This window comes from Malaclemys terrapin, chromosome 1, assembly GCF_027887155.1.
Source record: "Malaclemys terrapin pileata isolate rMalTer1 chromosome 1, rMalTer1.hap1, whole genome shotgun sequence".
NCBI classification, from domain to species: Eukaryota; Metazoa; Chordata; order Testudines; family Emydidae; genus Malaclemys; species Malaclemys terrapin.
The window spans coordinates 44,128,312-44,153,997 of NC_071505.1; the positions used below are offsets into that span (position 1 = coordinate 44,128,312).

At 46.0% G+C, this 25,686-nt stretch overlaps 1 protein-coding gene across 2 annotated transcripts in view; it reads right to left on the reverse strand.

Moving 5' to 3' along the window:
- Positions 1-25,686, reverse strand: part of KCND2 (potassium voltage-gated channel subfamily D member 2) — a 440,517-nt gene that overhangs the window by 12,905 nt on the left and 401,926 nt on the right. Inside the window, exons 4-6 of one of the 2 annotated variants that reach the window (XM_054023452.1) lie at positions 8,439-8,537; positions 6,711-6,806; positions 4,248-4,307 (exon numbers count right to left, since the gene is read on the reverse strand). In XM_054023452.1, coding sequence (XP_053879427.1) covers positions 4,248-4,307; positions 6,711-6,806; positions 8,439-8,537 — 255 coding nt within the window. The remainder of the gene's footprint in view (positions 1-4,247; positions 4,308-6,710; positions 6,807-8,438; positions 8,538-25,686) is intronic. The other variant, XM_054023461.1, reaches the window with a different exon arrangement.

A 25,686-nucleotide genomic window follows, 5' to 3' on the forward strand; every position in this document is an offset into this window, starting at 1 on the left:
TCTTAAAATAAAGGTGTGAAATCATGACTTGAAACAATACATTGCACGATCCAGGAATAAGCCTGTATTTATCAAAAAGTAAAATGCAACCTTAACTGTAGTGTCCATTGGAAAGAAGCTAAAATAAATACCAAACATTCTCTACAGAGGTTACTATTACTAGTTATAATAGCTTAATATATCTAAATTAGTTCATAAGACAAAGCCTTTAATTCAGTGAAATACAATCTATTTATTCACGGGATCTTTGCTTAATCCCAACATAGACAGAAATCCTAAGGCACATCATAGTGGGTGGCCTATGGAAATTCCAAGTACAGCAATAGCCATTGTCCTTCGACTCTTCGTATGTGATTATGAAGCTCGACTCACAAAATTGTGACTGCCACAGTTTACCTGCACACCAAGAAGGGTAAACTTGTGGCGTGGTTTTACATTGTAAGAATATATGCCATAGAATTACGGTAGAATCCCAAGACGAAATGGACAGCAGGATGCTGATGCTTATAATCCCATTATTTTGGATTGTTTGAGACAACTTCTGTTTCCACATTCCCAACTGCAGATGCTTTGACACCGAGTTGGGAAACACTGGTTTACGCTCCACATAATCCCATTTACTTCAATTGGGTTGGTTCTCTGCATTTTCATTTACTAGGGGCTAGCCTACACTGGAATCGCTCCAGTGGCATAGTTGTACCAATGTAGCTGTGCTGCTGTAGCGCTGCTAGGGCAGATACTCTATGCTGCTGGGAGAGAGCTCTTCCATCGCGATAATTTCTCCATCTCCCCGAGCAGCGGTAGCTATGTCATCAGGAGAGCATCTCCCGCTGATAAAGCACTGTCCATACCGGCGCTTAGGTCGATGTAATTTGTGTCACTTGCGGGGAGGCTTTTCCACACCCCGAGCAACTTAAGTTATACCAAAGTAAGCACTAGTGTGTACAAGCTCCAGGATAAAGAAAACGATTTCCTTCCCTAAAGAAGGATCTACTAACATGGATTGTCATTCAGATGCCAATAGGTACTCTGTGAATACATTCATGTTGTCCAAAAGAAACATAGCCTAAGTAGAAGAAAGTAAGTACATATTCATCAGCAAAGTGAGCACCAGCACAGTAATTTCCTAAGGCAGATGAATGTTTGATACAACTGGAAATAACTTGTTCAGCATTCCATTGCTATTTGCTCTCCCTCATACCCTCCCTGACCCATATAATAGTCAGGTGTCATCTTGTGTGGAAGGAAATGGTGTAGAAGAATAATGATTTCAAGTGACACAAGGAGAAAGAACTGCTTGTGTAACTTCCTTGAAAATTGACTTTACACAGTTAATGTTCATAAACAAGACTTCAAATGCAATTAGAGTCTGGATATGGGATACAGAGAGAGAAATTACTTAATAACTGTCTTCAGGTTATAGGGGCTTCCAGTATGTTTGCCAAGATCTCTGGTAGTTTTCCAATAGAAAACAGTTTTGTGCTTCCTAAAGCTATTATGGAGCTATCAAACAGAATTCAATTAGCATAGTCTATTAAAGAGTGATGCTGAGTGAACTTTTAATATAGACTGGAGATATTTTGAAATTATACAATGGCTCAAACTAATATATTGAATTATACATGTCAAGTTTCCAGCATATGGGATATATTAATTTACTGTCATACAATGAACTTTGACATATTGGATTTAAAATATGCATTTAGGAATTCAAGCCTAAAATAATTAAAATTTAAGAAGTCCAGATTTCTTCTGTGAGCTGTAAATTAACTGTTAAATATTAGCTGAAAAGATAGCCTGTAAAAAATACCTCTCAGAATACAAGTGTTGCCATTACAGAAGTAATTTCAAAGAAGAAAGCTACAGGCCATAACTTGCCATCCACTGCACTTCTCAGAGAAGATGAAAAGAGATGAAAGGCTCAATGGCCTAAAAATGTTGGAAAGAGGGTAGAGGAGCCAAAGTGGCCTCTGTTGGATGCTGAAGAAGTCCTTCTGCATAAACCCCCTTGTAGCTAGTATCCACTGTCTTCAAAGAAGGAAGGGAGGCGTAGAAGGTGTGTGGCTAGTTTTATCTCCACCCTGAATAAACAAACACTCCCTACCCCATAAGATGAATATTCCCAAACTTGCATTTTCTCACTTAACTTTTGGGAAGGCATGATCTGGCCATCTGACTTTATCAATTGATCAGTTACAAATAGAATACATACCCCTGCTCCTAAGCAATTACCTGCATGTGTTGTGGGTGTGCACATATCTGGGAGGTAGGACTCAACAGCCAAGAAAATTGTTGTATGCATGTTATTGTAGCCATGTTGGTCCCAGGATATTAGTGAGAGAAGGTGGGTGATTGGACCCACTTATGTGGGTGAGACAAGCTTTCGAGTTTACACAGAGCTCTTCTTCAAGTCTGTGGGGAAAAAACTCAGTGTTACTGCTAAATACAAGGTTTGAACAGATTGTTGAGCATATCTTTTCAAACCTTGTATTTAGCAGTGACACTGAGTTAGTTTCCCAGTTCTGAAGAAAAGCTTTGTGTAAGGTCGAAAGCTTGTCTGTCTCACCAACAGAAGTTGGTCCAATAAAAGATATTACCTCACCCACCTTATCTCTCAAGAAAATTGTTGAAAAGCAAATGAACATCATGTATATTCCATAAAATAAGATCAGGCTTTTACTATACATTTTTTGAAGAGCCATTGTTAAAAAAGAAAAAAAAAAAAAGGATCAAGTTTTCCATTATTAATAATTTGGGGAGATGGAAAAGCTTCTGGGCCTGATTCAAGTCCCATCCAAGTGAATGGGAGTCTTTCTATTCAGTTTTCTGAGAGTTGGACCAGGCCTGTTGCTAAGGTGAAAGTTTGTGAATTCATTTGTAAAGTTCAAGCGGAAAGCAATGTCCAAAGCAGATGTCTATGACTGAGGGCAAGTCTACACTACAGCGCTACGTCGGTGTAGCTGCACTGATGAAGCTATGCTACTGTAGCCCCTCAGGTGAAGATATGCTGTGCCGACGGGAGAGTGCTTTCCCGTCAGCATAATTACTACACCTTGGTGAGAACCGTACGCTATATTGGCAGGAGAGCATCTCCTGCCAACATAGTGCCGGTGTGGACAGTGTGAAACTTGCATCGCTTGGGGGAGGGGAGGCTTTTTCACACCCCATAGGGATGTAACTTAGATCGACTTAGGGTGTAGTATAGACATGCCCATAGTTCTACTATGGTATGCCTCAAAAGTGTTCCAAAAGGATAAAACTGTAGAAGGGGAGATAGGTTTTCAGGCGAGTCCTTTGTAATATACATTTAAAGCCAGACAGTTTGTGCTATACTGTACTTTAAATCAGAAATGAATATTAAAAAAGACAGCATGTAAAAAGCATAAGCACCTGAAAGATGACACATAAGTAACTAAATGACAAACAACAACTGGACCATGTTAATTACAAGGCAATTGAATAAACAGGCTGTGAAAATAAAAATATGAAGTTATACACGTACATAAGTTGTATTTTAATTTAATAACGTGTGTAATGGAGAAATTGTTATTATGCTCTCACTTGAACAGGAGCAATAAGAAAAGCTTCTGCATATACTTTCTGTTTTGAATACAGCAGATGCAGTGCATAAAAGTCCAACATTAAACAATAAAACCAAAACAAAACGTCAAAACTTTGTGCTATATGTGCATACCTCACAGAGAAGTTATACAATGACTAGAAAATGCTACTTGGCAATTTTTCATCTTGAAACTCAGCCACATATGTTGTAACATATTACATTTTTGGGGGGAAAATGGACCCCAAATTTTTTTTGGAAACCTTTGATTCATGAAAATCAAATGCATGATTCTCTAACCTTGTGATTCCATGAATATGATGAGCATTGAGCAATGTATGAGGGAAATTTAACATAGTTTGCTAAATTTCCAAATGATGAGACATGATGCCTGTGCACATATAGACAATCTCTGATTTTTTCTGCTGTAATGCACCTTCATACATTTAGCTTGTAACATGTCAACCACAGAGATGGACACCAGCCACAAAATTCAGATACCAATTCTGATTTCTAGCCCTTAAAATTTGAGTGTTTGAATCTGGAATTTGGGCCCATCTCTGGTCAACATGATCTAAACTCTTTGTCAGGAAATGGCAAAGTATTGTACATACTGATGGTCACTACCAGATAATTTGTTAGGTGCATCTACATTTGATAAAATCAGAGCTAAATTTGTAAATTGTACCTTAAATGGTGTTGAACAGCTTATTGATAAGATGGGATCATCCACAACATAAGATAAACCCTACATGGCAATATGGTGACAGGAGAGAAAATACAAGGACAAATATAGATTATTTTACCATTTCCCAATGTGAAATTATTACATTTACATAGGTTACACTCAATGTAATTATTCTTCATGTCCTTAGGTTCCTTAGGAAATAAACAGGAAATGATGTAAAAACAATAATGATCAGGATAACAGAAATGCCTCTGAGGGTCCTGTGGCACCTTTAAGACTAACAGAAGTATTGGGAGCATAAGCTTTCGTGGGTAAGAACCTCACTTCTTCAGATGCAAGCCTGAATCTGAAGAAGTGAGGTTCTTACCCACGAAAGCTTATGCTCCCAATACTTCTGTTAGTCTTAAAGGTACCACAGGACCCTCTTTTGCTTTTTACAGATTCAGGCTAACACGGCTACCCCTCTGATACTTGACAGAAATGCCTCTGTGACATTTCTGACCAGAAATATTTTATCTGTGAATGAGACATATGGCTTGTTAATATTCTAAGTCAATATGGATCATCAGGCAACACACCTTTAAGATAAACAAGGGAATGGTATGGCTAGCATCATATCCAACCGTGTTGGACTTTCCTATCTTCTATGGATCAGGTACTCACTTTGCAGTTGGGTGAACCTGAGGCGATCTCTCAGTGTGAGATCAAGTGAGACTCCAACCCACAACCTTCAGGATTGCAGTCAAGCGCCTTAACCACTTGGTGCCCACACCTCATTCTTATTAATATTACTGAAGTGTAATTATGTTTTAATTTAACATTCATGATGGCTGTATAGTTATCCAGATATTAAGCAGTAGACACATGCGCTCAATCATCTGGTTTTGACTGCTTGGAAGTTTTTAACCAAAGCAGGTGTGTTTTGGTGGTTGTGAATTATATCAGTTATTCCTGTAAGGGGCTGTCAGAGCTGAGGCTAAACCAGAGGTGGACAAACTACGGCCCGCGGGCCACATCCAGCCCGTGGGACCCTCCTGCCCGGCCCCTGAGCTCCTGGCCCGGGAGGCTCGCCCCTCCAGGCTCGCCCCTCCCCTGCTGTTCCCCCTCCCCCACAGCCTCAGTTCACTGCGCCGCCAGCGCAATGCTCTGGGCGGCAGGGCTGTGAGCTCTTGCCGGGCAGCGCAGCTGCAGAGCCGCAGCCTGACCTGGTGCTCTGTGCTGCGCGGTAGTGTGGCTGGCTCCAGCTGTGCGGCACGGATACCTGCCCTGGTGCTCTGGGCAGTGCGGCTGTAGCATTGCCAACCACCGTTGCTCCAGGCTGCGCGGTAAGGGGGCAAGGAGCAGGGGAGGTTGGATAGAGGGCAGGGGAGTTCGGGGTGGTCGTCAGGAGGCAGGGGTGTGGATAAGGGTTGGGGGGGTCAGAGGGAAAACAGGGGGGTTGAATGGGTGCAGGGGTCCCAGGAGGCAGTCAGGAAGGAGAGGGGGGGTTGGATGGGGCAGCAGGGGGCAGTCAGGGGCAGGAGTTCTGGGGGCAGTCAGGGAGAAGGGGTGGTTGGATGGGGCAGGAGTCCAGGGGGCAGTCAGAAATTTGAGGGGAGGGGTTGATGGGGTGGTGGGGGGCAGTCCGGGGCCTGGGTCCAGGGGAAGTTAGGGAACAGGGAGGGGGTGGATGGGGCAGGGGTCCTGGGGGGCCGTCAGGGGACAGGGAACAGGGGGTTGGATGGGGTAGAAGGCCGTCAGGGGGTGAGAAGCGGGAGGGAGGTCAGATAGGGGGCAGGGGCCGGGCCACACGTGGCTGTTTGGGGAGACACAGACTCCCCTAACCGGCCCTCCATACCATTTTGGAAACCGATGTGACTCTCAGGCCAAAAAGTTTGCCCGCCCCTGGGCTAAACGATTCAGTAGCACTGCACCTGCATCTCAATTCAGAGGATGAAGTTGCAGATTAAGATGGTGAGTACTCTCAACTTGCACTCACTTAAATTGGAGTTGAGTGCTCACATCACAGGAGGTGCTCAGCAACTCATAAGATTGAACCTAAAGACCCAGAACTTCAATCCTTGCTAAGGAGAAAGCTTGCATTGCCTGAATTGGGAATTTTGCATGAGTAAGGACTGGAGGATGGAATCCCTAGAAACTTTACTGTAGCACAGTGTATAAACATGCAAATCATAAACTAAATCTTTCTCTGTATAAATATATATAAATCCAGATCCTTAGCTGGAGCCTATTGGGGTGTCCCATTAAGGTTAATGTCCTTATGTCAGTTGAGGATCTGACCTACGATCTTTAAATGTTACTATGTACACTGCATGAAAATAAACTAGAAAATTTCTAAATCAGCCCAATCTATAAAATAGCCTTTGGTCCTGGGTAAGGACTGTAACATGAGGAATTAGGAGAAATAAGCTACTACAAAACCAAAATTAGGTTTACAGGAAGACACTGATTCCATTTTCTTACCGTGGTTTTTTCCAGACAGTGAAGCAGGTGGTGGTGCTGTGTTTCAAAGGAAGAGCCAGATTTGCTAAGAAAGTTCTGTTCTTCCTCCTTGTTGGACTGTAAATACATAGAATTCTCTATTATTTTCATTTTTGAACAAAAGTCTCTTAGCCAAATATTTGATGAAAACAGATTTGGGGTGTATACTGCAGTATATCTGCAGTGCTTTATCAGGGCAAAACTACATGATATAAAATAAATCAGTTTGCGCATGATGTCTTTTTTGTTATTAATCAAAATAGTTTCTCTGCTTTCCTTGCAACCCTTCTTGAATGTCTCAAACCTCAGCATTTCCACAGAATCATACAAATGTAGGGCTAGAAGGGGCCTCAAGAGGTCATCAAGTCCAGGTCTGGGCTGTGGTAGGACCAAGTAAACCTAGACTATCCCTGACAGGTGTTTGTCCAATTTGTTCTTAAAAACCTCCAGTGCCGGGTTGTCCACAACCATCCTTGGAAGCCTATTCCAGACCTTAACTACCCTTAGAAAGTTTTTCCTACTGTCTAACCTAAATCTCCTTTGGTGCAGATTAAGCCCATTACTTCTGTGTTCTATCTTCAGTGAACGTGGAGAACAATTATTCACTGTCCTCTTTATAACAGCCCTTAACATATTTGAAGATTGTTATCAGGTTCCCCTTCAGTCTTCTATTCTCAAGACTAAACATTCCCAGTTTTTAAAACCTTTCCATGTAGCTCAGGCTTGCTAAGCTTTTTGTCATTTTTGTTGCTCTTCTCTAGACTCTCCAATTTATCCACATCATTGATAAAGTGTGGTGCCCGGAACTGGATGGCCTTTTGTGTATAGTTAGAACAATGCAACTTACAGATGTAATCATCATGTTAAGGTGCTGAGTGTAAAATCAGCACACACTTCAATGGTCATAAATCTAACTGATGGTAAAAGATTTTCCCCTGTGTATGGGCCTTTTTTAAAAAAGAAATTGCATATAGTTGTCTTATTTCCTCTTGAGATTGTTTAATAATGCTGAAGAATTTGTGGTATTACCCTTTATACAAAAAAATCATGTCACTGATTAATCCCAAACCACTGAGTTCAGAAAGTGTACAGCAGATGTTACAGACACAGAATGAAGAATTATGTAGAAAACGTTTCCTGATTTATTAAATGCTTTTATCATTATTCATTAGAGGGCACTAAACTAAATTGGGATGAAAATGGGACTATATCAAATGTCAAAATTAGAGATGGGCATAAAATGTCCTCTAGGTCCCAACACTCCAAACTTTGGGATGTATAAAACCCAGATTTATATTTAGTTGCTTGAGCATATTTGTAGTTAACATTTTATTTCTCAGACCATCAAGATCAGATCTAGATCAACATTTTCCCAAAATTTGAGGGTGCCCAAATGCAAGGTCTTGGTTTGGCTCAGAGAGATAGTGATAACTATGGACTTTCTATTTGAACCAAACTTCAGTTTAAGTTTGGGATGTATTTGAATCCAGAGTTTGTGAACTATCCCATCCTCTGTTATTTTATACACTGTCATCCAGTCCTGTAATCTTGCTCAAACAATAATAGTTCAATTTGTCCTTCTTTAACCTACTTCTATTGATAGTCTTACGTATAGAGTCAGATTGACTAGTCCTGATGATAAATAGAATAAATGGCAGCTGTGCTATTATTAAGTAGCTATTCTGGAGCTGAATTACATAAATATATTACCTGGTGAAGCTGGTTACTCAGTAAGCCATTTCGTTTGCTCTGCATGTAAGCATTAGCCGTCCCACTCTTTGCTGCTCGAATTCTAGCAAGTCTGGCTTTCTGTGCAAAGAAGGAGACAAAAAGAAATGGTGGCACTTCTACTTGTATCCATTAGTCTGTTTATAGAAAGCAGCTAATTGGAATCTGCTGTTTCTGAATACCAATGTCATAATCGCTAAAGTGATGGTCATTCAGGCAACAAATCAAAAGAGTGTTTTCCCGGTTAAACTGCAAATTAGCTAGCAGCTTTTGTTTCTTTCCATGAATCAGCCAATTGGAACAATGTTTTGGATAAATGATTATACATATTCTCATAATATTAGGCAAGTTATATTTTCCTTTTTCTGTGGCAGTGATCATGTCACTTCTATATCTGTCTTGCAGGTCAGGAATGTTGCTTCCATCTCAACCTATGTCATTTCTAATCCTTCACTTAAAAGTTCCTCAAAAGAAAGATCAATGGTCCAAGAGAACATAACATTTCAACTCTCTATAAGCCACGAAGAACCTCCATAGTTCCTCAGATCATCCTAATTTTCAGAGAAACATATGTATAACCATGAGAGAGAAAGGCATCAGTACACAGAAAAGCTAAATTCCTGAGTTCCTGATAGCCCTTTCTAAAGCCTTCTACTTGCTGCAAGGCGTTTGTTACATCTTGTTTATGCCTACCTGTATAAAGGTACTTAATATGAATCATCACTTGTCCCAGTCTGAGCATTCTCTTGAAATTGTAAACAACAAATTGTTGAGAGAGGATGGGCCAGATTAGCTCTTGTTTGTGTAGTGTGGCAAAGCACCTCCTTTACCTCACCAGGCTCAGCAATTCCTTCTCTGGGAGGGCGAGGGCGGGCGGGGTGGAGGGCACACCTGGAGTAAATCTGTCCCACTCTGGAGAGTTTTTATTCTTCAGTATTTACAAGGTAAAAAGTAGGCCAAAAAGTACTTTTCAGCCACACAAAAAGAGAATACCTTTCCCTGGGTGGGTATTGCCTCATTATGCTGGCCTCTTGATGCCAGTCCTTACCCAAACAGTCTGTTAGCATGGTTGCTTCCCCTATAGGGAAGAGAGCCGCCTTACACCTAGGAGAAGCCATTTCTTCCTGCCACAGCTTATATTCCATCTGTCCTCATTCTCTCTCACCAGAAAAAGGGTATTTTAAAGATCCTTAATTGGACTCGGGAGTCCCTTGTTGACCTGAGATAAGCTGTTTTCAGCTCCTGGGGACAGGGTCTTGACCATTCTAGGGCTGATATACCTGTCTTCCACCATTCTCTTGTGGGTGTGGAGCTGCTGTTGCTGGGCCCAGAGCACCCTCTTTAGCTTTTGTCTGGGCCAGACCCCCGCTCCCTCACCAGCTGGTTGCAGCTATTCCTTGGGGAGTCCTGCTGGCCTGCTCCCCAGAGGGGGAGTGGGGGACCCTGCTACCATCTGTGGGGGCTCTCTCGGCTGGCTGTTTGCTGCTGTGGAACTTGCTGCTGGTATGAGGAAGAGAAAGAGGAGTTGCAGTGCGTGGTACACCTGGAGCTACTGCAGGACATTGTGGAGGGTTTTTTTCACAAGACTGAGTGACTTTAACATCTTTACTCCTGTGGTGGTGATTCTTGTTGTTGTTCAGAAGGTGGGGGGAGAGACATTGAGCCCTTCTGTTTGTTTGCCTGCCCCGCTCCAGTCCCTTGGTGTTTGCTAGTTTTGCCTGCCCTGCTCTGGCCCTTGCTGCTGGTCCCAGTGGGTTTCCTATCCTGGCCCCAGTCTGCTTCCAGCCCGTTCCTTTCTCCCCTCACCTTTTGTTGTCCCCCCCCCCCTTGTCCAGCCCCCTCACTCCATGCGCCTATGTCCCTGCCATGCACTTGTGCCCCTTCCCATTTTCTGTTGAGCCCCTTTGTTCACTGCACCCCCTTATGATATTGTGATCACTCCCCTCCCCAGTGCAGCCAGAGGAGCCGGTATTTCCACCACGTGTCAGTGATCGCATCCTTCCTGCCTTGATTGTCCCTGAGCCCCCCCTCTCCTTGGCGCCCTCCTCCCCTGCCTGCAGCCTAGCGGGGAGGAGCGGTTGGCTTTACCTCTTCCCGTTTCCCTCTCTTTTTTCCCCCTTCTTTTCAGTGCTCATCCCTGTCCCCTCTGCGAATGGTGGGGGAAATGGCCCAGGGTTGCCCCTGCTGCCTCCCCTCCACCTGCTCTCCCATCTGTCCCTCTCGATCGCTGCTGCCAGACTGCTTGCCATTGCCCCCGCTGGGGTACCGGCGGCAGGCATGGGTATAGATTCTGTTGCTGCCATGTCTCCTATCTCCTCTGTTCTTGGGGAGCCCCCCCCCTCGACTGACAGAAAGGGCAGAGGAAGAAAAAGGTCAAAAGCCCCACTCGGCACCCCAAGCCCCTCCGTAGTAGGGGCTGCACCCTCCACTGTGGCCCTGCCGTTGGCCATGGCCCCCCACCCTATCCCTTGCCGTTCCTTCAACCAGCTCTGGGGGCGTCCCTCCCCCCATCCCCCAGAGCGTATGCCCAGGTGGTGGCAGTCCCCCTGCCCGCCACTTTGTCATCTACCCCTGCCACTGCCTCCAGTTCCATTCCTGGCAGCCGGGGCCCCTTTCCCACCCTGACCAGGAAGCATGGCATCCGCTGCCTCCTGTTTCCCACCTCGCCCCATGTCGAGACCTATGTGCGGGCATTGGTGAGGGTGGTGGGGCCTACAGCCCTGGAGGCAGCCTCTAAAATGTACGGGAAGGTGGTCGTCTTCCTGGCATCTGAGACCACTGCCCAGGAAGTGGTGGAGAAGGGCCTGGCCATGAGGGCATGTACGTCCCCCTAGAGCCTTTGGAAGACCTGGGGGTACAGGTGGTTTTTACCTTTGTCCCACCCTTCTTTCTCAATGCTGCCATTTTGCCTTTCCTTTCTTCCCTGGGGAAGCCCCTGTTGGTGATCAGCCCTCTCCTGCTAGGCTGCAAGGACCCCGCCCTCTGTCACATCCTCTCATTCCACCAGCAGGCATAGGCACTGACTCCGGGGGTGCTCTGGGGCTGGAGCACCCACGGGGAAAAATTGGTGAGTTCTCTGCACCCACTGCCAGCTCCCCGCCCCACCTCAGCTCACCTTCGCCTCCACTCCGCTTCCACCTCCTCCGCAAGCATGCCCCATGCCCGCTTTTCCCCTGTCCCTCCCAACTCTTGAACTGCAAAACAGTTGTTTTGCACAGCAAGTGCTGGGAGGGAGGAGGGGGAACGCAAAGCACTCAGGGGATGAGGCGGGGCTGGGGCGGGGATTTGGGGAGGGGTCCAATAGGGACATGGAGGGGGCGGAGTTGGGGCGGGGACTTTGGGAGAAGGGGTTGGAATAGGGGCAGGGCAGGGGTGGAGTTGGGGTAGGGCCGGGGGCGTGAGGGGCATGAGCACCTTCCGGCGCCATGAGGGGTTGGCGCCTATGCTGGCAGGTGCAGATTCAACTGCTGCCGGCGGCGTGTGACGGGTCCTTTTTGGTGCCCCCCAGGTGTCCTGGTAGCGGGTGTACTACTCTTCAGAGAAGGCCCTGGGGTTACTTCTGCTGGGCGACAGGACACGTCTGCCCCTGGCCCGGCACCGTGGGACTCCTGGGACCCCCGAGTCCCGGGAGGGCACCAGCCCTGTCACCACCAGCGACCCTGGTTACCTGGCACCAGTAGTCATCCCTCCTTCTCCCCTGCCTGCCACTGCCTCCATTTGGGCCACGGGGGTAGTTCCCCATTGCACCCAGACGAGCAGGCGGGCCCCACCTCCATCATATGTAGTTCAGCAGGGTCTGCGGAGGAGAGGACAGCAAAGCCACGTCCGGGCATGGAAGAGGGCCCGCCCCAGGGGAAGCTTTCCCTTCCCTGCTCTGCCCCCCACCCCATTACCTCTCCGACCTCCAGTACCATCGTCCTTGCCCCCTGGCCCCAGCCCTGCTTGCCAGCCCTCCGCTAACATCTTGGAGGGCCGGGTCCTTGTCCAGGGGAAGTGGGGCAAGCAGAAGATACAGGCTCAGCACCTCCCCCTTGATGCGGAGGGGCGCTGCTGCTCTAGAGCCTTCCATCGCGCCCCCGATAAGGCCCAACAACTAGAGGCAGCTGGGAAAGTCGTGGCAGCAATGGGGGGCAGAATCTCCCCACTTCTGGAGTCCCTTCTTGTGGGGGCCTCAGATGGAGGCTCCCATATCCCCATATCATCTGCGCTCTCCAGTGGCACCGAGGTGAGTGCTGACTTGGTTGCTGGTGGGGAGGACCCCGGGATAGCGGGTGGGGACTTCTGCTCCATTTTTGAGGCGATCAAGGCCCTGGGTCTGACCCCAATGACCAGCGGCCCTCGATCCAGGCAGTGGTTCCTTTACGCTGCCCCCTCTTCTCCTTTCTCCCCTCCCCCTGACTGCTGCCACCGCTCTTACTTTGGGGGTGCCCCTGGGTTCGTCCACTGGCCCGGCCATGGACGGCACTCTGCTCATGGCTGCCAAGCCCACTGAGGCAATGGCAGGTGCTGAGCGGCCAGGCCTCGAGCCACTGGGTGCACCTCCTACCGATGCAGGGCAGCTGTCTTCCCTTCCAGTCGGGGGCCCGACTGCAGATACCCCGCTCCCTGATGCGTGGCTGCGGGTGCGAAGTCTGTTATGGCGCCCAAACCTGGCATCACTGAGGGCCCTTTTCCCATTCCCTTGACCCACAGGCCCGGTCAAGAGGTGCCGCATCCCAGTAGCTTGGCTGCTAGGACCCCCAGTCTCAACTCTGCCCCGGCCCCTGCCCGATCCTGGTCCCATTCCCGTCCCTGATGCCATTCCTGCTTCCTCCCCTTCCACCCATGTTATTGCCACCCCCAGGGTCATCTTGTTTCCCTTTCTGTTCGATAGCCCTCAGGGGCCGGTTTTCGTGTTCCTCTCACCAGACCCCTTAGGGGTGCTATTTTCCCTCCATTCCCCCCTCCCAATTCCGGGGTCTGAGATGGACTGTGTGGCACCAGCAGAACAGGCACCATGCTGAGGGTTTGCTCCCGGCCTGCCTGTCGCAGTAGGCCATGGGGATCTGGCCGGAGGACGCCCAGAGTTCTGCGACCCCAGCCCCTGATGTGCTGTGAGACAAGCTGCACGTCTTTCTCCTGGACACTTGTGGTTCCCGGAATAAGGTGCAGCTCGCTCTCCCGCACTGGGGATGGGGGAGGGACTTCCATCATGTCCTCCAGGCCATAAGGGCCATTTGGGGGAGGGTAAAGGGACTGGGAGGCAGGATGCTATGGCCTACCAGCAGGCCCACAGCTTTCGTGACTCTCCGATGGCTTTCAGGGTTGGTCACAGACTGTTGCAGGGTCCAACGGAGGCCGTTAGCATTCCTTCCCATGAGGATCCTCCTCAGCCCTCATTATGGCACCAATCACCTTCGTCATACTAAACACCTGGGGCTGTAGGATAGGTCTCCGCAGCTGCCAGGTACTCTTCTTCCTTCGGGACGGGGGGTAATCTGTGGTTTTCCTGCAGGAGACCCATACGGATCCAGCCATTGAAAAGCTCGCTGGTGGCTGGAATGGGGGGACGGTGTATTTTAGCCACCTCACAGTTCGTACTGTTGGAATGGCCACCCTGTTTTCCCCTGACCTATGGCTTGAGGTGCTGGGGGTTGCTGAGGTTGTGCCAGGCCGCCTACTGCACCTCCAGGCCCGCGTGGAGGGGCTGACATTCAACCTTGTCAATGTCTATGCCCTGACATTGGGCCCAGAGTAGGTGAGTTTTTTTCAGCAGGCGTCCGCCTTCCTCAGCTCCTTGGATCCTCGTGAGTGCCTGGTCCTGGGCGGAGATTTCAACACTGCCCTCGAAGAGCGGGACCGCTCGGGGCTGAGCAGTGCCCGGCCACCGCGGACGTCCTCCAGGAGATCATAGGCCATTGCTCCCTGGTGGAAGTCTGGCACAACCACCACTCAGCCGATGAGTTTACCTTTACTTATGACTGGGTGGAAGCAGATCAGGCGCATCACTCCTGGTTGCTTCGCATTTATTTATCTCACCATCACCTCTTGCAGGTCCACTCCTCCAGCATCCAGTCAGCCCTGTGCTCTCTGACCACCATTTGGTAGCTGTGACAGCCTCTCTGACTTTGAAGAGGCTGGGTCCGGCCTATTGGCACTTTAACAATAGCCTGCTGGAGGATGTGGGCTTCGTGGCGTCCTTCCAGGAGTTTTGGCTGTCCTGATGAGTGCAGATACATGCCTTTCCCTCGGCGCAGTGGTTGTGGGGAAGGTGCATGTCTGGCTCTTCTGTTGTGAATACACTTGGAGCGCCAGCTGGCAGAGGGATGTGGTGATAGAGCAGCTGGAGCAGGAGGTTTTGGAGCTGGAGAGGCGTCTAGCCGCCAGCCCTGGGAATCCATCCCTCTGTGGCGTATGCTGGGAGAAGCTCCGAGCCCTTGAGGACCATCGGGCTGGGGCACGTTTGTTCGATCCTGTATCCATCTCCTTCAGAAGGACTGTGGCTCCTGCTTCTTCTACTCCCGGGAGAAAAAGATGGGAGCTAAGAAGCACATGACCTGCCTTTTGGCAGAGGATGGTGCCCCCCTCATGGATCTGGAGGAGATGCATGGAAGGGCTAAGGCCTTCTATGCCACTCTTTTCTCCCTGATCCGACCGACGGCGAAGCCTGCAGAGTGCTTTGGGACAGACTCCCAATTGTCAGTGCATGCGACCGGGACCAGCTGGAGCTACCTCTCACGCTGGCCAAGTTCTCAGAAGCCCTCCATCTCATGCCCACTAATAATTCTCTGGGCATGGACGGGCTGACCGTGGAGTTCTACCGCATGTTCTAAGATGTCCTTGGCCCGGACCTTGTCGCTATCTGGACCGAGTCCTTGGGGAGCGCGGTCCTCCCTCTGTCGTGAAGGCGGGCTGTGCTCGCCTTGCTTCCAAAGAAGGGGGACCTCCGTAACCTTCAGAACTGGTGTCCCGTCTTGCTCCTCAGCACAGATTACAAAGCTGTAGTGAAAGCCATCTCACTGTGGCTGGAGTCTGTGCTGTTGGACCTGGTCCACCCTAACCAGACCTACCCCATCCTGGGCCGCACCATCTTTGATCATCTATATCTGGTCTGGGACCTCTTAGAGCTCAGGTGTAGGGATGGTTTGTTGTTCGCCTTCCTGTCCCTGGACCAGGAGAAGGCATTCGACAGAGTGGACCATGGGTATCTCCTGGGCACTTTGTGGGCATTCGGCTTCAGACCCCAGTTTGTGAGTTTTTTCCAGGTGCTGTACACCTCCGCAGAGTGTTTGGTTAAGTTCCACTGAACCCTGACCGCACCGGTCAGCTTCAGGTGAGGGGTGCATCAGGGGTGTCTGCTGTCGGGCAAGCTGTACACTCTGACCATTGAGCCCTTCCTCCATATCCTCTGTAGGAGGTTGATGGGGTTGGTGCTCTGTGAGCCAGAGTTGTGGCTGATCCTGTTAGTGAATGCCAATGACGTGCTTCTCGTGGTCAAGGTCCTGGGTGACCTGGTACGGGTGTAGGCTTGCCAGGCCATCTACTCGATGGCCTTCTCCACCCGGGTCAACTGGGTCAAGAGCTCTGACCTGGTGGTTGGGGACAAATGGCAGGTGAGCACCCTTCCACCCAGGCTTCAGGCCATTCGGTGGAGTGCGGATCTGCTGCTCTATTTCGGTGTTTACCTTACCACCATGCATCCTTCTCCGCCGGAGAACTGGCAAGGTTTGGAGGGCAGGGTGTTTGAGCAGTTGTGGAAGTGGACAGGACTACTCCGGTGCCTTTCCCTGTGGGGGAGGGCAGTGGTGTTCAATCAGCTAGTCCGGTCCATGCTCTGGCACCAGCTCAACACCTTGATCCTGGTTTCCTTGCTTACCTCCAGAAGGTGGTCCTGGAGTTCTTTTGGCCAGGACTGCACTGGATCTCTGCAGAGTCTTGAGTATCCTCCTGGAGGAAGGAGTACAGGGCCTGATCTGCCTCCGCACTCAAATCTATGCCTTCTGCCTCCAGGCCCTGCAGAGACTTCTTTATAGTGCAGGTAGTCCGGTGTGGAGCACGTTGGTGCACGCCTTCCTTGCTTCCAAGGGCTCTGATATGACTGGCAGCTCTTTTATCTCCATCCGAGAAGTCTTCTGCGAAACCTCTATGAGCTTCTGGACCTCCTCCAGACCTGGAAGCTGGTATCAGCAACTAGGTCCGTGACAGCCGCTGAGGAGGTAGATTTCCATATGGAGCCCCTGCTACACAATCCCCAACTTGGTGTGCAGATGGTGGAGTCCCCCTTGGTGTGCCAGCAGCTGGTCCTGTCAGGAGTCACCAGAATCAGAGACCTCCTGGACTATGCCCGGGGAGCCTGGGTGGATCCCCTGTCACTCGCTCAGTGCATGGGGCTCTCCACCCTTTGAACTCTGCAGTACATACTTCAGGTGGTGAGGGCAGCTTTATCGCCCGCTTTTCAGGCTTACCTCAAGCGGGTCCTGGAGGAGGGTGCTCCCCGCCCACCCCACATCTCAAGCCCTCCAGATCTGTTCATAGGGCCCTTTCCCCATGAGTTCCCCCGGCCGTTCCACTCACACACCTCGAACCGGCTGCGGGACCTACAGCCGGTTCACTTTCGAACCGCACCAAGGGCACATATGTACACACTCATGCTCCATCCTCTCCATATCCTTACCCATGTGTCCCACCCCGATACTAAGTAGTGGGACTTATTGCCATCTATTGAGGGTGAGAAACCCTGGTGGGTCAGCCTATATTCCACTTTGGTCCCACGGCTCACCCTGTCCCTGATGCCTGTCCTTTTCGCGGCATGAGGGAGACACTGGCGCATGTCTACCTTGAGTGCACCAGGTTGCAGCCCCTTTTCCCGTTCCTCCTAGACCTACTGTTGCATTTCTGGCTGCACTTCTCCCCCCACCTTTTCTTATATGCACACCCTATCCATGGCCCCACAAAGTTGCAGGACCTCCAAGTCAACCTCCTCCTACTGGTGGCCAAAGTGGCCATCTATAACACCAGGGAGAGGATGTTGGCTGAAGGGGTTCTCTGTGACTGTGGGTCCTATTTCCGTTCCTATCTCCACTCACGTATCTGGGCAGAGTTCATCTGGGCGGTGTCCGCTGGCTCCCTTGACACCTTCGAGGAGCAGTGGGTGCTGTCCAAGGTTTTCTGCTTGGTGTCCCTTTCCAGTTCCCTACTTTTGACCCTTTGACCGTCACACCATGTCCTTGTTATTTTTTCTGTTCCTCTCCCTGCCCCATAATAATTTGAGTCCTGGGCTCAGTGGATCCCCCCCATAGGCTGGGGGAGGGTCCTTTAGTCATGTGCAAGCTTGCGCCTGCCCAGTTCTCTGGAACCCAGTAGGACCACTCTCTGGTAGCTGTCCAGAGGAGGTGCTAGACGGTGGGTGGAGGATGATGGATGGAAGATGATTGAGCTTCCCTAAGAAATGTTTGGTAGAATTGTCAGTTTGAATTATTGAGTCACATAGTGTAGACTAAACAGTGGGAAGCTAAAAATGGAGGGGACACCCTATGTTTAAAGAAAAGACTCTCAAGATCAATAATACTGAAAGCAGAAGTTGCAGAATAGTCTTCGCTTTGTTGGCTTCCTGGAAAGTTTGGAGTCCTCAGTACAATTCCTGCAGGAATTTTTATGACTGGTTCCCTGTATATCAAAGTGAGCTTGACTTTGTCCTCATGCTCAATCCAAAGATTTCTGGTTCCTAAAGCCATGTGCAGAACAATGATTTAGCAAACTTGAACTTCGTTAGCAGACTATAAGATCAAGTGAAGAGCTTTGAGCTACTGCCGTAGAAGAGAGAGTTGGATGTTTTGTTTTGAGGTAATATGACTTTTTCCATTCTCAATAATTACTAGGTTGAAGTTTTCAGAAAATAGGGGGATAGTTCTTCTCCAACTCCTATGGCATCACAGAATAAACCCATTTGTTTACCGTTGCACTCCTACTAGTATAATATGATCCTGGAATAGTGCGCATGAGGAGAGACAACAGGGTCACTGCATTAGTCAAATATCTTCTCCAGTCATGATCTGGATCAGCTCTGAGGAATGAAATTCTTCTTCTTTTTCTGCCTCATACTTCCAAAGGGAGAAACAGTCTTCTCAGCAGCCAGCGAAGGAATCCGAGAAATATAGTGGAAATCAATTATGGAGACAATTCTGCTTGCAGCATGTGACACATGGTTACAGGTATGATGCTGGTAAACCAAGTGCCAGCTGTGGCCAAGGCCATAGGCATTAGATAAGAACTGAAACTCATAGCTGAAAACCAAACCAGCTCACCTGTTTTAGTTCTGTTCAAAAGAGGTATTAGTCTTATAAGAATGTATTTAGTGTTTAAACTATATGAAATGCTTGTAAATTGGTGCATCCATTAATCTTACTTGTAATGTCTGTATTCTATGATACAAGGTAAAATATAAGCTTGTTTTATAATTGTAAAAATCCTGCTCTGAACTTGAGAACTCAGACGGGAAGACTGGCCATCTGGGAGGACTATCAAAAATTAAGTGGGCCATTGCAGGACAAAAGCTTTATTGATTGCCCCTTTCACCCATGGAGAAGTACAGAAGGCTTCATCCCATCGGTTTGAATGGCGGAAGAGGGAAATACAAATAGCTAACATGAAGATTTATCATCTTTGTTATTTGGATTCTTACAAGGGCTGGCACTGAGAAACAGGAAGCAGAGATCCCCAGGGTCAACCTGGGTTAAGTCCTAAAAAGACATTCAATGCTGATATATTACTACATATCTGTCGTCTTTTGAATCACAGACTGCATATATGATTGCTTGCTTTAACCTGTAAATAACTCTTATTTCTTTTTCCTAGTTAATAAACATTTAGTTAATTACAGGATTGGCTACAGGCATTATCTTTGGTATAAGATCTAAGGTACAAATTGATCTAGGGTGAGTGACTGGTCTCTTGGGACTGGAAGAACCTGAATATTTTGTGATTTTTGGTGTAAGTGATCATTTATCACTAAGTCCAGCTTGCATGGATGGCAAGACAGACTGGAGATCCCAAGACTGCACAGCAAATCTGTGACAGAGCCAGGAACCAGATATCCTGACTTTCATTCTAATGTTTTAACTTCTAGAAAATGCTCCTCGCAGGGGGCCTGATCACAAGCCCACTGAAGGGAACAGAAGTCCATTCATTTCATTCAATGGGCTTTGGATCAGACCCTAGTTCACTGCTCCTGGTGGCTTCACACCCTCCCCACAACTGAAATAATAAAGACTTAGGCCAGCCAAATGATTGTAAGCACTATACATTATGCAATAAATTCTCATGGAGGAGGCTGGATAATTTCATTGTCTAAGTTAAGGCTGCAAAACTATCAGAATGGAAGATATGTTTATTCAAGATCAGTTCTATAAATTGCTGGTTGCTAGTATAGATAAAAACCAAAATAAAATCTGAGTTCCACTCTGAAACATGATGCTCTAAATTCTTCCACACTTTTGTGTCTTTGTAAAAATAAGAGAAAGTGTCTTTGTTATTGAAACAAAAACAAAAAACCTTACATCCAAGGACAGGAAAATTACATAGTGTTTTTTTTTAATAAGATGCATTCAAAGGTGTTTATGGGTATATGGACTATGGCAGGGGAATGCCCACTTTCGGTAGCTCTGAATTCTGTCAAATATTGGGTGTCATTGGTGGTTGATGGGAACTTCATGGCTTGAGCTCCTATGTGCTAAGATAATACAAATAAAATAATAACAATAATGAATGTCATAGCTTCTAGACTTGTCAAATCTATTACAACGTTCTTTGAGGGAATTGCTTGTATAAATCATTCAGTCAGATCCCATGTAAAACCACCTTTTAAAAATTCAGATCTTTTGGTTCAGACCTTTGAGGGAAGATAGCAGGCTCAAAATGTTAAACACTAATCCTTCATCTGTGTTCCCTCTCTTTGTCAGGGCAATGGCCTTCCATCTGCCACACTCAATCTTCCTGGGAGATGTGAAACAAAATAGATATAGTTTGCCAACCAATATCTGAGAAGATTTCTAAGTGGTGTTGGGTTGGTAAGTGTGAGCTTGAGAGAGAAGAGTTTGAGCACGGCAGTTCACAGCATGTCTTCTGCATGAAGAAGGAACTGAGAAGAGTAAGAGGTGACTGCCACCCAAATGAGTGGTTCACAAAAATGGGATCATACACTTTCATCTACTATAGAGTGTGGATGGTAAAAAAATATGTCTGCAATGCTACTCAATTCACAGAAAGGAGAGAACACAGTGGCTCCTCTGTATTTTTCCCTCCAACACTGAGAGAGTATTAGTGCTGGCACTCTATGAAATAGAGAATCCCTGGTGCTAGGTTTTAGGCTGAAGGAACAGGGGGGCATCTTTGTTTCATAACATGCTTCCTTCATTTCCAGGTGGATTTTCAAGCAAATGCGTGTCCAATAAACACTGCTGGTTGTTCTAGTAATTAATCCTGCTGCTTCTTTTTAAAATTGTCACAGCACCAATGATCATATAATATGCTGCCAAAAAGGAACTGTTCTGAGATGTTTATATTTGGCTGCTTTTGACAGAGTGCATTGATGCAACTTAACAGAAGTATAATATAAGTTTAGTCCCTGAGAGGTGCCAGGTGGAGAATGTATGGTTTCTGTACATCACAAGAGGAAGAGAAGACAACATTTTTTCATTAGTGCCTGTCACCAGAATGTTTTGTCAGATACTCCTTTTTTCAGCCAACACAAACCTCGTCCAACTCTCCTTTTGAGCAGCAGTGCCTGGAAAAAGAGAGACGACTAAACTCTTCCACAGGAAACCATCCTCCTTACTGTGAAACTTTCCATTTCTTCCCTTAGTCCCCAGGACACTGATGTTTTGTAAATGCGGTCGAAGTGCTCTGTGAATTTTTGCAATCTTTGGGGAAAGTACAAAATATCTGAACTAGGAAGGCTCTTTTATCTGCTTTGGTAAAATTCCACCATAGTCTTCGGTCTTAAACTTGCCAACAAATGGACCATCAGCTCACATTCTTATGGGTGTCCAACTTCTTTCTCCATGATGATAAAGGTTCCATACATCTCTTTTGAGCTCTTTGCTTTTCTTCTGTCTTTTGAATTTATGTTTATAGATTAGTCCCCCGAATTTCATAAATGTTTAGATGTAGCACCAGCTCAAAACATAGTAATATTAATGTTATTCCATGGTAGGAACTCTGCAACATGGAAGCTTCTTATGCCTCACTGGAAATTAGCTCTATCAGATTTACCAACAGATACATTTGGTCCATTTTAATGATCTTTTTCAATAGCACAAAATGCAACATTAATAGTGTTGTGTCCATTCTGCTGGCCACCAAGATAGTTACTTCTCTTCCTATTGCTTCGGAAACAGTACAAATTCTCTAGTTAGTGTTTAGTCGGTACCTTCATGATCTTCTAACGTAAAGATAAGAACAATACCTTAATGCAGTGATACTCAAGTTGAGGCTTGCGAGCTACAAGTGGCTCTTTAATGTGTCTCCTGCGGCTGTTTGCAGCACATGATATTAAAACACTGTGATTTAATTATTAACCAATCAGGATACTTTTATTATGTTATTAGTATCGATTGTAAACAGTAAATGAAACAATGAATTCACACTACTGTGGCTCTTTGGGGTAACGTTGATCGCTAATTTGGCTCCTGAACCATTGAGGGGTGAGTATCACTGCCTTAATATGTCGTGTGGATTCAAGAACAATGGACTAAATGACCTGAATTCTCAGTTCCACTGAGGGCCCTTTATACCATTCTGGTAGTGTAAAGGGGCCTTACAGTGGGTGTAAGTGTAATTTACACTTATATCTAACAGAGCTCAGGCCAATATTTCTTGCTTTGCTTTATTGTTTTCAAATAACTGCACATAATTTACTTTAGCTTGGTGAAGAGAATTTAAATGACACCAACACTTTACAGAGCTAGTTGTACTTCAGTAATATGTAAAGTTATTCATAACTTGACAGATAGATATGTTATGTACACAGTCAGTAAGTAAAATAAAATATCAGCAAACCTTCAGGATAAAAGTTGCTATATAAAAGTGTAAAAGCCTTATCAGATCATGATCAGATGAAAGACCATATACTTAATTTATGGTACCAGTTAATTCTTTGGACGTTATTAAGGAATCATGAAAAGCTCTTCTGTGGAGAAAGTGATCATTGAGATTGGCAATTAAGGACTCCTCAAGATATCTAGGGACCAGTGTTGATAGACTCTGAAGGAGCTACTCTTATGGCTTGTCTACACTTACCAGAAGATTGATGTTGCGGCAATCGATGCATCGGCGATCGATTTAGTGGGTCTAGTGAAGACCTGCTAAATCAACCACCAATCGCTCTCCCATCGACTCCTGTACTCCACCTGATCGAGAAGATTAAGGGGAGTTGATGGGATAGCGTCTCCCGTCAACGTCGCGTAGTGTGGACCCCACGGTAAGTATAGATCTAAGCTACGTTGATTTGAGTTACGCTATTCACGTAACCCAAATTGCGTAACTTAGATTGACTTTTTCCTTTGGTGTAGACAAGGCCTCAGATTCCTTGGCTGAGAGGACATAGTACATTCATGGATAGCTATACAAAAGGTGAAGCAAAAGAGGGGATGGAAAATGAGGAGAGCATTTAGGAAGAAACATTGGGTCCACAGAAAAGAGAAGCATATAGTATTATTATAAATGACTGTTAACATTCAACCCAGGATACCCTGAAAATACAGAAGAGGAAAACCTGTGCCTCACAGAAAATGTCCTTTAAGTAATAAAGTCTACAGATCAGGTAAAATGGGTACTTCAGCCTGCTTCCAGCTTGGGGGAAGAACCATACCTGTCAGTCACTGGCAGCAGGGGAATGCCCTGTCTTCTGAAATTCCCTTCAGTTGAGGTAAATTTCACAGCCAGTATAATTCAAATCTACTTTTCTAAATTACGTATTGCGGTAAATATACTCTGAAGAAAAAGCACAACAATTTCTTCTACAGCAGAACATGGTAAATTCTGCCTACCAAACCCAAGTCTTCAGATGTTAATTTCCATCTGTATTCTGGTCTCCAGGGTGGGGCATATCTGTGGACCTTATTACTTGAAGAAAGGAAATTTTCATATGAGCACGGATACATTTTACTGTTCTTATTCATGCTAAGGTCCACAGATCTCGCTACAATTGGATTTTAATAGCAGTGTGCATTCAGGGTGGGAAGCAGGATCATTCTTTTAAAGTAGATATCAAAAGTGAAATTGATTATATATAAATATCTCTTCTACCTTTTCTCTCTAAAATGTGGAGAAGACTGCTGTCAAAAGTAAAGAAATAGCATTGCCTACGATTGGATGACCAATACGCAGAATTTGGTGAATTTATGTATTGATGGCCATGTAGCCGTCTAATATATCTAAATGCAGGAGAGGATGACTACTCTACCCTGAGCCTAGCAGTTCTTCTAAGGACTGGACTTTGATGCTTAACCAAAGGAGGAACATTTCTTGAATTTACTTAGAGAATGAATGCTACGATAGGTATGAGAGGACTACCTTTCTAAATTAAAAGTACAATACTGTATCTTATTGGAGAAAGTTCCCATTTAAAATAGGCTCATCTAATTGGAGAACATAGCCATTGAGAGACCTACTCTAATGGATAGGAAGTATAATGACACCTCCTGCAGGGGTTCAGTCTGGGTAGTGTTATAAGGAGAAGAATGAAGATCCAAGGTTATGCTTTTACACTCCAAATAAAAAAATAGTAAAAGGACCAAAAAAGTGCCACCATGGCTAACCAGCAGACTAAAAGAGGTGATTAGAGGCAAAAAGGCATCTTATAAAAATTGGAAGTCAAATCCTACTGAGGAAAATAGAAAGGAGCATAAACTTAGGCAAGTCAAGTGCAAAAGAATAATAAGGCAGTCCAAAAAGGAATTTGAAGAGCAACTAGCAAAAGACACAAAAACTAACAGCAAAATTTTTTTTAAGTACATCAGAAACAGGAAGCCTGCCACACAGTCAGTTGGGTCACTGGATGATCAAGGTGTTAAAGGAGCAGTCATGGAAGACAAGGCTGTTGCAGAGTATCTAAATGAATTCTTTGCATCTGTCTTCACTGCAGAGCATTTGAGGGAGATTCCCAAACCAGAGTCATTCTTTTTAAATGACAAATCTGAGGAACTGCCCCAGATTGAGGTGTCAGTAGAGGAGGTTTTAGAACAAATTGATAAACAGTAATAAGTCACCTGAATAAGATGGTAGTCACCCAAGAGTTCTGAAGGAACTCAAATATGAAATTGCAGAACTACTAATGTGGTATATAACCTATTGCTATCCAGATGACTGGAGGATAGCTAATGTAATGCTGATTTTTAAAAAAGGCTAAAGAGGCAATCCTGGCAATTACAGGCTGGCAAACCTAACTTCAGAACCAGGCAAATAGGTTGAAACTATAGTAAAGAACAGAATTATCAGACACATAGATGAAGATGATGTGTTTGGGAAGAGTCAACTTGGATTTTTTAAAGAAAAATCGTAACTCACCAATGTATTAGAATTCTTTGAGGGGGTCAACAAGCATGCGGACAAAGGTGATCCAGTTGATATAGTGTACTGTGACTGCCACAAAGCCTTTGACAATCTCCCTCAGCAAAGATTCTTAAGCAAATTCCTCTCATGGATCAGTTAAAAGATAGGAAACAAAGATAGGAATAAATGGTCAGTTTTCACAATGTAAAGTCATAAATAGTGGGGTTCCTCCAAGACTCTGTACTGGGACCTGTGCTGTTCAAAATATTCATAAATAATTTGGAAAAGTTTGCAGATGATACTAAATTACTCAAGATAGTTAAATCCAAAACTGACTGTGAAGAATTACAAAGGGATCTCACAAAACCGGGTGACTGGAGAACAAAATGGCAGATGAAATTCAATGCTGGTAAATGCAAAGTAATGCACATTGGAAAACATAATCCCAACTATACATACAAAACGTTGGGGTCTAAATTAGCTGTTATCACTCAAGAAAGAGATCTTGGAGTCACTGTGGATAAATATCTGAAAACAGCTGCTCTGAAAAAAGCAGCAGCAGTCAAAACATTTAAGAGAATATTAGGAACCATTAGGAAAGGGATAGATAATAAGACAGAAAATATCATAGTGCCAGTATATAAATACATGGCATGCCCAGACCTTGAATACTGCATGCAGTTGTGGTCGCCCCACCTCAAAA